This window comes from Pristiophorus japonicus, chromosome 10 (genome assembly GCF_044704955.1).
Source record: "Pristiophorus japonicus isolate sPriJap1 chromosome 10, sPriJap1.hap1, whole genome shotgun sequence".
Classification (NCBI taxonomy): Eukaryota; Metazoa; Chordata; class Chondrichthyes; family Pristiophoridae; genus Pristiophorus; species Pristiophorus japonicus.
In genome coordinates, this window is record NC_091986.1 from 219041102 (window position 1) to 219054522 (window position 13421).

The 13421-nt window shown below is 51.4% G+C and overlaps 1 protein-coding gene across 1 annotated transcript in view; it reads right to left on the reverse strand.

The window, feature by feature from the left end:
- LOC139274675 (arf-GAP with Rho-GAP domain, ANK repeat and PH domain-containing protein 1) overlaps nt 1-13421 on the reverse strand; it is a 253972-nt gene that overhangs the window by 31854 nt on the left and 208697 nt on the right. Inside the window, exons 20-25 of the mRNA XM_070891353.1 lie at nt 13151-13252; nt 12065-12228; nt 9070-9285; nt 6987-7092; nt 4795-4942; nt 77-163 (exon numbers count right to left, since the gene is read on the reverse strand). Coding sequence (XP_070747454.1) covers nt 77-163; nt 4795-4942; nt 6987-7092; nt 9070-9285; nt 12065-12228; nt 13151-13252 — 823 coding nt within the window. The remainder of the gene's footprint in view (nt 1-76; nt 164-4794; nt 4943-6986; nt 7093-9069; nt 9286-12064; nt 12229-13150; nt 13253-13421) is intronic.

Below are 13421 nucleotides of genomic sequence, written 5' to 3' on the forward strand. Positions count from 1 at the left end.
AGTTGGCGGTGGTACCACAGCTGTGGAGTGTTGGGGGTCGGGTCTCGAGGGTCAGGCAGAGCCAGTGCGTCCTTACCTGGGTGGAAGGCATCACACACGCGTCCCGCAGTTTAATGATGCTGACAATCTCATCCAGTTGTTTCTTGAGCTGCTGCTCGTCAACCTGCCGGGGGTAAGAGAAAGGCTTCATTCCTGCCGTCACTCCCGACCCACCCTCGGGTCATATCCCCAACCTTTCCCATGTTCTGACGAAGGGTCACAGTCCCGAAATGTTAACTCTGTTTCTCTCTCCACAGACGCTGCCCGACCCGCTGACTGTCTCCAGCACGTTCTGTTTCTATCACACTCGGTCAGATCCCATCATCAGCTGGAAATTCTCGGCAACGTAGCAACAGGAGGAGACCATTCCGCCCCTCGGCCCTGTCCCGCCATTCAATACTCAACTGGCTGGTGTGGTGTCCGCAAGATCCTGCAAATCCCCTGGGAGGACAGACGCACCAACGTTAGCGTCCTCGACCAGGCCCAACATCCCCAGCATCGAAGCACTGACCACACTCGACCAGCTCCGTTGGGCGGGGCCACATTGTCCGCATGCCCGACACGAGACTCCCAAAGCAAGCGCTCGACTCGGAACTCCTTCACGGCAAGCGAGCCCCAGGTGGGCAGAGGAAACGTTACAAGGGACACCCCTCAAAGCCTCCCTGATAAAATGCAACATCCCCACCGACACCTGGGAGTCCCTGGCCAAAGAACGCCCTAAGTGGAGGAAGTGCATCCGGGAGGGCGCTGAGCACCTCGAGTCTCGTCGCCGAGAGCATGCAGAAACCAAGCGCAGGCAGCGGAAGGAGCGTGCGGCAAACCAGTCCCACCCTCCCCTTCCCTCAACCACTGTCTGTCCCACCTGTGACAGAGACTGTAATTCCCGTATTGGACTGTTCAGTCACCTGAGAACTCACTTTAAGAGTGGAAGCAAGTCTTCCTCGATTCCGAGGGGCTGCCTCTGATGATGATGATGATGGCAGTGGCTGGTGTGGGGCAGAAACCCAGCATGCACCAGTTGACCCAGCATGCCCCCCTTCTGTGCGATTAGATCCTGGTCGATCTCGATCTTATCCGCCTTAGTTCTGTAACCCTTAATGCCCAACAAAAATCTACTAATCACGTTTCTCAATGTTTCACTTGACCTCCTGGCATCCACAGCTTTTTGGGGGAGAGAGTTCCAGATTCCCAGCACCCTTTGTGTGAAGAAGTGCTCCCTGACATCACCCCTGAAGGGCCGGGCCCTAATTTTAAGGTTCTGCCCCTTGTTCTGGGCTCCCCCCACCAGAGGGAACAGTTTCTCTGTCTACCCCATCGAATCCTTTAATCATCTTAAACACCTCGATTAGATCGCCCCTCAATCTTCTACACGCGAGGGTATAGAAGATTGAAGTATAAAAGGTATAATATACACGGGGGCTGCTATTCTCTATAATATACACAGGGGCTTCTATTCTCTATAATATACACAGGGGCTGCTATTCTCTATAATATACACGGAGACTGCTATTTTCTATAATATACACGGGGACTGCTATTCTCTATAATATACACAAGGGCTGCTATTCTCTATAATATACACAGGGACTGCTATTCTCTATAATATACACGGGGACTGCTATTCTCTATAATATACACAAGGGCTGCTATTCTCTATAATATACACAGGGGCTGCTATTCTCTGTAATATACACAGGGGCTGCTATTCTCTGTAATATACACAGGGGCTGCTATTCTCTATAATATACACAGGGGCTGCTATTCTCTATAATATACATAGACTGCTATTCTCTACAACATACACAGGGGCTTCTATTCTCTATAATATACACAAGGGCTGCTATTCTCTATAGTATACACAGGGGCTGCTATTCTCTATAATATACACAGGGACTGCTATTCTCTATAATATACACAGACTGCTATTCTGTATAATATACACAGGGGCTGCTATTCTCTATAATATACACAGACTGCTATTCTCTATAATATACACAGGGGCTGCTATTCTCTATAATATACACAGGGGCTGCTATTCTATATAATATACACAGGGGCTGCTATTCTCTATAATATACACAGGGGCTGCTATTCTCTATAATATACACAGGGGCTGCTATTCTCTATAATATACACAGGGGCTGCTATTCTCCATAATATACACAGGGGCTGCTATTCTCTATAATATACACAGGGGCTGCTATTCTCTATAATATACACAGGGGCTGCTATTCTCTATAATATACACAGGGACTGCTATTCTCTATAATATACACAGGGACTGCTATTATCTATAACATACACAGGGGCTTCTATTCTCTATAATATACACAAGGGCTGCTATTCTCTATAATATACACAAGGGCTGCTATTCTCTATAATATACACAGGGGCTGCTATTCTATATAATATACACAGACTGCTATTCTCTATAATATACACAGGGGCTGCTATTCTCTAGAATATACACAGGGGCTGCTATTCTCTATAATATACACAGGGGCTTCTATTCTCTATAATATACACAGGGGCTGCTATTCTCTATAATATACACAGGGACTGCTATTCTCTATAATATACACAGGGACTGCTATTCTCCATAATATACACAGGGGCTGCTATTCTCTATAATATACACAGGGGCTGCTATTCTCTATAATATACACAGGGGCTGCTATTCTCTATAATATACACAGGGACTGCTATTCTCTATAATATACACAGGGACTGCTATTATCTATAACATACACAGGGGCTTCTATTCTCTATAATATACACAAGTGCTGCTATTCTCTATAATATACACAGGGGCTGCTATTCTCTATAATATACACAGGAGCTGCTATTCTCTATAATATACACAGACTGCTATTCTCTATAATATACACAGGGGCTGCTATTCTCTATAATATACACAGGGGCTGCTATTCTCTATAATATACACAGGGGCTGCTATTCTCTATAATATACACAAGGGCTGCTATTCTCTATAATATACACAGGGGCTGCTATTCTCTATAATATACACAGGGGCTGCTATTCTCTATAATATACACAGACTGCTATTCTCTATAATATACACAGGGGCTGCTATTCTCTATAATATACACAGGGGCTGCTATTCTCTATAATATACACAGGGACTGCTATTTTCTATAATATACACAGGGACTGCTATTATCTATAACATACACAGGGGCTTCTATTCTCTATAATATACACAAGGGCTGCTATTCTCTATAATATACACAGGGGCTGCTATTCTCTATAATATACACAGACTGCTCTTCTCTATAATATACACAGGGGCTGCTCTTCTGTATAATATACAGGGACTGCTATTCTCTATAATATACACAGACTGCTATTCTCTATAATATACACAGGGACTGCTATTCACTATAATATACACAGGGGCTGCTATTCTCTATAATATACACAGGGACTGCTATTCTCTATAATATACACAGGGACTGCTATTCTCTATAATATACACAGGGGCTGCTCTTCTGTATAATATACACAGGGTGCTATTCTCAGTGATGGGAAAATTATTGGAGAAAATTCTGAGGGATAGGATAAATTTTAGAAAGACACGGATTCATCAAAGACAGTCAGCACGGATTTGTTAAGAGAAGGTTGTGTCTGATTGACTTCATTGAATTTTTCGAGGAGGTAACCAGGAGGGTTGATGAGGGCAGTGTGTATGATGTAGTGTATATGGATTTTCGATAAGGTCCCACATGGCAGCCTGGTCACAAAAGTAAAAGCCCATGGGATCCAGGGCAAAGTGGCAAGTTGGATCCAAAATTGGCTCAGAGGCAGGAAGCAGAGGGTAATGGTCGATGGATGTTTTTGTGACTGGAAGGCTGTATCCAGTGGGGTCCCACAGGGCTCAGTACTGGGTCCCTTGCTTTTTATGGTATATATCAACAAGGGTGCAGAGGAGATTTACGGGGATGCTGCCTGGAATGGAGAATCTTAGCTATGAGGACAGAGTGGATAGGCTGGGTTTGTTCTCCTTGGAACAGAGGAAGCTGAGAGGAGACTTCATTGAGGTGTATAAAATTTAGATGGGCCTGGATATAGTGGATAGCAAGGGCCTATTTCCCTTGGTGGAAGGGTCAATTATGAGGGGGCATAGGTTTAAGGTGGTTGGTGGAAGGTTTAGAGGGGATTTGAGGGGAAGCTTCTTCACCCAAAGGGTGGTGGGGTCTGGAACTCACTGCCTGAAAGGGTGGTAGAGGCAGAAACCCTCACCACATTTAAACAGTACTTGGATGTGCACCTGAAGTGCCGTAACCTACAGGGCTACGGACCAAGAGCTGGAAAGTGGGATTAGGCTGGGTAGCTCTTGGTCGGCCGGCACGGACACGATGGGCTGAAATGGCCTCCTTCCGTGCTGGACATTTCTGTGATTCTATGGCTGAGGGTGATGTGGGGACAGGGGGGGAGGTGGGGACGAGAGGGAGGGGCGACGGAGGGAGAAGGGGGGACGACGGAGGGAGAGGGGGGGCGTGACGGAGGGAGAGGGAGGGGCGACGGAGGGAGAGGGAGGGGCGAGACGGAGGGAGAGGGAGGGGCGAGACGGAGGGAGAGGGAGGGGCGCGACGGAGGGAGGGGGGGCGCGGCGGAGGGAGGGGGGGCGACGGAGGGAGGGGGGGCGCGACGGAGGGAGGTGGGGGCGCGACGAAGGAAGGTGGGGGCGCGACGAAGGAAGAGGGGGAGGGTGGGAGAGGGGAAGCGTGTACTTACGTTGAAGAGCACAATGAAGTGATTGATCAGATCCTCGACCACACGACCTGCCTTGTTGTCCTGTCCGTCTGTCTGGAACAGTGTGGGTCCAAACACAATGGCCAGATTGTGTGTGGTCATCTGGTTCTTGTCCGATATCCTCTGGACGCTGAAAAAAAAACCCAGGCAATCACTAAACTCAGTCCACAAACACCCACCAATCCAGGGGCCTTTCTATAGTTCATTCCTCAATCATTCCTGTCCCTCCTCTCCTCTGCTGGTGATGTCCATTTATCCCGGTACACAACCTGTGAGGTCCCAGGGGCTGTGACTGATGCATGGTCTCTCGGATGAGACGTTAACCCGAGGCCCCGTCCGCCCTCTCAGGTGAACAGAAAAGATCCCATGACACTATTTTGAAGAAGAGCAGGGGAGGTCTCCTGGTGTCATAAGAATTAGGAGCAGGAGTCGGCCATTCGGCCCCTCGAGCCTGCTCCGCCATTCAATAAGATCATGGCTGATTTTCTACCTCAACTCCACTTTCCCGCCCAATGTCCATAATATCCAAAAATCTATTGATCTCAGCCTTGAATATACTCAATGACTGAGCCACCACAGAGAATTTCAAAGATTCACCACCCTCTGAGTGAAGAAATTCCTCCTCATCTCTGTCCTAAATGGCCTAGCCCCCTTGTCCTGGGGCCAATATTTATCCTTCAACCAACATCACTAAAACAGATTATCTGGTCATTATCACATTGCTGTGTGTGGGAGCTTGCTGTGCGTAATTTGTCTGCCACATTTCCCACATTACAACAGTGACTACACTTAGAAAAGTACTTCATTGGCCGCAAAGCGCTTTGGGACGTCCTGAGGTCATGAAAGGCGCTATATAAATGCAAGTTTTTCTTTCTATCAGCTCTCCCCTACTCGATGAGGTATGGTAGCCCGGTGGTTATGTTACTGGACCAGTAATCCGGACCCTAGACTAATGATCCGGAGACGCGGGTTCAAATCCCACCACTGCAGCTGGGGAACTTAAATACAGTACATTAAATAAATCTGGAATAGAAAGCTAGTATCAGTAATGGTGATCATGGAACTAGCAGATTGTTGTAAAAACCTGTCTGGTTCACTGATGTCCTTTTAGGGAAGGAAATCTGCTGTCCTTACTCAATCTGGCCCCTTATAAAGAAACACAGACTTGCATTTCGATAGCGCTTTTCACGATCACCGGACGTCCCAAAGTGCTTTACAGCCAATGAAGTACTTTTGGAGTGTAGTCACAATTGTAATGTGGGAAACGTGGCAGCCAATTTGCGCACAGCAAGCTCCCACACACAGCAATGTGATAATCATTGGATAAATCTGGTTTTGTTACGCTGAATGAGGGATAAATATTGGCCAGGACACTGGGGAGAACTCCGTGGGATCTGTTACTTCCACTTGAGAGAGCAGACAGGGCCTCGGTTTAACGTCTCATCCGAAAGAGGGCACCTCCGACAGTGCGGCGCTCCCTCAGTACTGACCCTCCGACAGTGCAGCACTCCCTCAGTACTGCCCCTCCGACAGTGCGGCGCTCCCTCAGTACTTTCCCTCCCACAGTGCGGCGCTCCCTCAGCACTGCCCCTCCGACAGTGCGGCGCTCCCTCAGCACTGCCCCTCCGACAGTGCGGCGCTCCCTCAGTACTGACCCTCCGACAGTGCAGCACTCCCTCAGTACTGATCCTCCAACAGTGCGGCACTCTCTCAGTACTGTCCCTCCGACAGTGCAACACTCCCTCAGCACTGCCCCTCCGACAGTGCAGCACTCCCTCAGTACTGCCCCTCCGACAGTGCGGCACTCCCTCAGTACTGCCCCTCCAACAGTGCGGCGCTCCTTCAGCACTGCCCCTCCGACAGTGCAGTGCTCCCTCAGTACTGCCCCTCCGACAGTGCGGCGCTCCCTCAGCACTGCCCCTCCGACAGCGCGGCGCTCCCTCAGCACTGCACTGACTGGATTATGTTCTCAAGTAACTGGAGTGGGACTCGAACCCACGAGCTTCTGACTCAGATGCGAGAGTGCTGCCCACTGAGCCACAGTCGACACTTGGATGTAGTTAAGAATTAACGACGATTTTGTACTGAGAGGTTGGTTCGACTGTGTGCTGCGAGATTTGGGGCGTCCCATTTTGGGCGTTCTTGCAAAGAATGACTTGGAGTTGGAGCCTCACCAGTAGAGGTGGTTGATCAAGGCTTTGAGTGTTGCACGGTTGACCCTGGGCAGGTTAGAGAACAGCCGCTGATACTGCAAGATCTTCTGTCCCTCTTCTGGAATCACTGAGGTACGACGAAATCAAAACATGATCAGTAAAGTCACAGCTCTTAAAGAACGATTTCAACAATTTGCTCTTGTTTTAGTATCATCACACTCACACCTTGGGGAGCAGCGTGAGGTAGGAGGGAGGATTAGTCAGCTGATTAACGGTCTGACATCACGCAACGCTCTGGAGGCAGTTCAGAGAAGGTTCACTCGGTTGATTCCGGGGATGAGGGGGTTGACTTATGATGAGGAAAGGTTGAGTAGGTTGGGCCTCTACTCATTGGAATTCAGAAGAATGAGAGGTGACCTTATCGAAATGTATAAGATTATGAGGGGGCTTGACAAGGTGGATGCAGAGAGGATGTTTCCACTGATGGGGGAGACTAGAACTAGGGGGCATGATCTTAGAATAAGGGGCCGCCCATTTAAAACTGAGATGAGGAGGAATTTCTTCTCTCAGAGGGTTGTAAATCTGTGGAATTCACTGCCTCAGAGAGCTGTGGAAGCCGGGACACTGAATAAATTTAAGACAGAGATAGACGGTTTCTTAACCGATAAGCGAATAAGGGGTTATGGGAAGCGGGCGGGGAAGTGGAGCTGAGTCCATGATTGGATCAGCCATGATCGTATTAAATGGCGGAGCCGGCTCGAGGGGCCGTATGGCCTGCTCTTGCTCCTATTTCTTATGTTCTTACATTTAACAACCCTGTCCTGTTCAGATCCAGCGACATGTTATAAATAGCGGGCGGGTTACCATACGAACAATTACGGATAGGTAAAGACCCTCTGGGCCATCGAGCTTGTCCCACACAATCGCCACACCTTGTGTATCACAACATATACACTCCCTCCCACCATCCGAAACCACGTGATCTCCTGGGAGAGGCAAAAAAAGAGATTTTTTTAAAACCCACGCCAATTTGGGGGAAAAAAATCTTGGAAATTCCTCTCCGACCTATCCAGGCGATGGAAACTAGTCCAGGAGATTACTCTGGTCATTAAATTCCCTGCAGTACCTACCGTCTGGAAGAGTTAATCTCTGCCGCAGCCAGAAACCAATCCAGCTTTCGCTTGGAGGAGTTCAGCGAGTGTGTATCCACCACATGAAATGGCAGTATGTTCCAGGGGTCTGCTATTCCCACCTCCCGACATCTAACCTAGATCTAGCCCCATGCAACTTAAATTTGTGACCCCTGGTCCTGCCTAACTTATTTAATTGGAGACAAACTGTCCGCTGGAACTCAACTAATTCCCTCCGTTATCAGATCACCCCAAGTTAGGCAGCAGCTGTGGAGAGGGAGCAGGATTAACGCTTTGGGTCGATGACCCTTCGTCAGAACTGGAGAGTGTTCGGAAAGAACGGATTCTTAACCAGCACTGAAAGGGGGAAGGGGCAGGCAAGAACAGAAGGGAAGGTCTGTGATAGGGTGGAAGACAGGAGAGATAAGAGAGACACAAGGGATGATGGGCCGAATTCAAATGGTAATGGCAGGAGTTAGATAAACATTAGTCGAGATCGGGTGTGAATGGCGGGATAATAACCGGCTGCCATTAGAGACACGGAGGGAAAAAAAGAGGCTTTGGGGGGGCAGGGGGGAAGTCTTCACTGCTCTAAGGGATAGAATCCCAATTGAATGGCGGTGCAGACTCAAAGGGCCGAACGGCCTACTACTGCTCCTATTTTCCATGTTTCTATGTAACTCTTTCACTCTATCTTGGTAACTAAGATGCTTCCAACTGGGAACTTAGTCTAGTGGTCCTCCTCTGCACCAGTCCAGAACCTCAACATCACCCACCATGTGAGGAGACCAAAACTGGACACAGTGTTCGAACTGTGGGCAGAGCAAGGTCTTGTACAAGCACACATCCTCTTGTACAACTTGTATTAGTGACCCCCTAGTCCTGCCTAACCGATTTACTGGAAACATACTGTCAGCCGGAACACCGTCTATTCGCTTCATTATCTTATAAACCCCCAAGCGCTGTTCCCGTACTTGACGTATGGAGCCAGTCTTGGTTGGCCTGATTGGTGAAGATGCTCTGGCCTATGCTCTCTCTGAAGAACCGCTTCAATGTGTTGGAGACATCGTCGACTTGATGCTCCCCTTCCCTCAACTTCACACTGCGAGCGTTCTTCACAAACATCTCCAGCAGGTTCGTAGTCTTGGACTTTTGGCCGCTCTTCCTGTAGATGCCCTCAGAAGTCAAACCTGTGGGGTGCACGAGACCAAATCAAGGATTAACAGAATACTTAGAATTTACAGCCCGCCCAGTTATCTGCCGTTCTCCATCCAGGGTTCCTCCTCCCGATCGTTCATGGGAATAATCCCAGGAGAGAGGTTGGGAAACACTTCTTCACTCAGTGCGTTTGTCGAAGTGAGGAACACTCTCCCACAAAAAACTTTGTAGACCCAAGCTCGATTAAATCTAAAACTGCTAGGTTTTTGCTCGCCAATGGGAAACATCGACAGGCCGGGGCCATTGGAGGGAGCAGCTTGCGGCAGCCCGGCCCGGAAATGGGAGCGGTCCCGGCCTGCAAGACCATCGACAGGCCGGGGCCATTGGCGGGAGCAGCTTGCGGCAGCCCGGCCCGGAAATGGGAGCGGTCCCGGCCTGCAAGACCATCGACAGGCCGGGGCCATTGGCGGGAGCAGCGCGTGCTGCTGCAGGAGGGCGACGGCTGCGAAGCCAGGTCGCTGATTGCAGTGCGGGCAGGCACAGCAGGAGGGGCGAAGGAGCGGCGAGAGTCCGTAGAAGGAAGTGACCGGGGCCCAGGAGAGGCGGGAATCTGGGGCCTAGAAGAGGCGAGGGCCCAGGGGCAAGCACGGGACCAGCCCACACTGCGATATACGTGTACACGCTCGGTCTGTGCAGCAGAGCTGGTCTCCAGTTAGACTTGGTTAACCCTTGCCACTGGACCAAGGCCTCGCTCTGTCAAACCCGTGTGGTGACTGGTGTGCAACGGTCACCCCACGTTAAAAAAATCCACGCACAGGCATCTTCCACCCTTCAGGATGTCGTTCGGGATCTGGAATATTAGGTCCTTCATTGAAACATCTGCGAACTCATCCTTTTTTTGGCATGGAGCAAGTCATCCTCGATACGAGGGACCGCCTATGATGAATGGATATGGGGACAAGGCGGGTGGGTGGAGTTAGGGCACGTGATCTTCCATGATCCCATCGCATGGCGGAACAGGCTCGAGGGGTCGAATGGTCACCTCCTGTCCGTATGATACCGGGGCTGGAAGGGTTAAATCCTGAGGGCAGGCTGCACAGACTGGGCCTGTGTTCCCGCGAGTGTAGAAGATTGAGGGTCGATCTAATCGAGGGGTTTACGACGATTACAGGATTCGATCAGGTGGATCGAGAGAAACTGTTCCCTCTGGTGGGGGGAGTCTAGAACACGGGGGGCGTCACCTTAAAATTAGAGCCCGGCCGTTCAGGGGTGATGTCAGGGAGCACTTCTTCACACAAAGGGTGCGGGGAATCTCCCAAACGCCGTTGAGGCCAGAGATAATTGGAAATTTCAAAGCTGAGGTCGATCGATTTGGTTGGGCAAGGGTATTAAGGGTTACAGAACCAAGGCGGGTAAATGGAGTTATGATACAGATCAGCCGCGATCACATTGAATGGCGGGACAGGCTCAAGGGGCTGAATGGCCTCCTGCTGTTGCAATGAGGACAGAACCAGACTTGATTATGATGCCCCCAGTGGCCACATAACACGCCGACACTCAGCGGCTGGACTCAGGCATCAAGAATAGGGACTCTTCAACAACACGTCATCACCGCCAGGGGCAATGTAGGCCGTGGATCAGCACTCTCGCCTCTGAGCCACAAGGTCGTGGGTTCAAGTCCCACTTCTGAAACATGAACACATAATCCAGGCTGACACTCGAGTTCAGTACTGAGGGAGCCCCACACTGTCGGAGGGGCAGTACTGAGGGAGCGCCGCACTGTCGGAGGGGCAGTACTGAGGGAGCCCCGCACTGTCGGAGGGGCAGTACTGAGGGAGTGCCGCACTGTCGGAGGGGCAGTACTGAGGGAGTGCCGCACTGTCGGAGGGGCAGTACTGAGGGAGTGCCGCACTGTCGGAGGGGCAGTACTGAGGGAGTGCCGCACTGTCGGAGGGGCAGTACTGAGGGAGCGCCGCACTGTCGGAGGGGAAGTACTGAGGGAACGCCGCACTGTCGGAGGGGCAGTACTGAGGGAGCGCCGCACTGTCGGAGGGGCATTACTGAGGGAACGCCGCACTGTCGGAGGGGCAGTACTGAGGGAGCGCCGCACTGTCGGAGGGGCAGTACTGAGGGAGTGCCGCACTGTCGGAGGGGCAGTACTGAGGGAGCGCCGCACTGTCGGAGGGGCAGTACTGAGGGAGCGCCGCACTGTCGGAGGGGCAGTACTGAGGGAGCGCCGCACTGTCGGAGGGGCAGTACTGAGGGAGCGCCGCACTGTTGGAGCGGCAGTACTGAGGGAGTGCCGCACTGTCGGAGAGGCAGTACTGAGGGAGCGCTGCACTGTCAGAGGTGCCGTCTTTCGGAGGAGACGTTAAATCAAGGCCCCGTCTGCCCTCTCAGGTGGATGTAAAAGATCCCATGGCAATATTGGAAGAACAGGGGAGTTATCCCCGGTGTCCTGGGACCAATATTTATCCCTCAATCAGCATCACTAAAAACAGATTATCTGGTCATTATCACATTGCGGTTTGTGGGAGCTTGCTGTGCGCAATTTGGCTGCCGCGTTTCTCACATTACAACAGTGACTACACTCCAAAAGTACTTCATTGGCTGTAAACCGCTTTGAGACGTCCTGAGCGGGTGAAAGGCGCTATATAAATGCAACTTCTTTCCTTATGGGGACAAAGCCTAAAAAGCAAGGGAGGAAATGGCTTACACGCGCCCACCAACAGCCCCTCCCGCCCGACCCCTCCCACAGCCCCCCCCCACCCCCCCCGGAGACCCTTCCCCCTACCCCGTGCGGGGACTCACCGCACTGCGTGATGTAGGCAACGCAGCGCTCCACCAGGACAGGAATGTCTTCGTCCGTCAGCTGCTGCTCCGACAGAGTGTTCCCCGTGCTTCCCGCTGCCCGCTGGATGGCACTGTTCCATCCCAGGAAGTCCAGCTTCCTCTCGGCCTGAATGTACAGGGTCCTGTGGGGTGGGGTGGGGTGGGGAGGGGTGGGCGCAGGAGAAAGGCCATGACACAACAACAACAACAACTACCTGCGTTCCGACAGCGCCTTCAATGTAGCTGAGAACCTAAGGCGCATAAATAGGACGGAAACCTGACACCCGAGTCCCGTCAGGCAGTATCGGGACAGGGGCTTGGTGGAAAAGGTCGGTTTTAAGGAGGGAGGAGAGGTAAGCGAGGTGGAGAGGTTTAGGGAGGGAGTTCCAGAGCTTGGGGCCCAGGCAACAGAAGGCACGGCCACCGAATGGTTAAAATCAGGAATGTACAAGAGGGCAGAGTAGGAGGAGCAGAGAGATCTTGCGGGATTATCGGGCTGGAAGGGCCCCAACTGCTCCACCAGCATCTCAACGTGTGTCAGTAAAGGACACCTTCAAAGCCTCCCTGATAAAATGCAACATCCCCACCGACACCTGGGAGTCCCTGGCCAAAGACCGCCCTAAGTGGAGGAAGAGCATCCGGGAGGGCGCTGAGCACCTCGAGTCTCGTCGCCGAGAGCATGCAGGAAACAAGCGCAGGCAGCGGAAGGAGCGTGCGGCAAACCAGTCCCACCCTCCCTTTCCCTCAACCACTGTCTGTCCCACCTGTGACAGAGACTGTAATTCCCATATTGGACTGTTCAGTCACCTGAGAACTCACTTTGAGAGTGGAGGCAAGTCTTCCTCGACTCCGAGGGACTGCCTCTGAGGATGATGACAAAGCCTCTCTTCGTGCAGCGCCCCCTGACGCAGGGCCCAGACGCCCAAATTTCCTTCTCCAAACGCAAACTATTCCCGGCCGGGATCTTTCCCGCCCCGCCTCTGCTCTCGCCCCGAGGAACAGCGAAGCCTAAAAACCCAACCCAAGGTCACGGGTCTCCCCAATAATCCTCAACCCAGAACTCACCGCCGCTTCTCCACCAGCACCAGCACCTCGTGGTCCGACTGCTCCGCTAAACAAGGGAAAGGAGGCGTGACATCATCAATTATTTCCACGCAACGTGTAAACCTGACTTCGAGAAAATGTCATTTGTTAAACCGAGGCCCCGTCTGCTCTCTCAGGTGGATGTAAAAGATCCCAGGGCCCTTTGAAGAAGAGCAGGGGAGTTCTCCCCAGTGTCCTGGGGTGAATATTAATCCCCTCAATCAACGTCACTAAAACAGATGATCTGGTCATT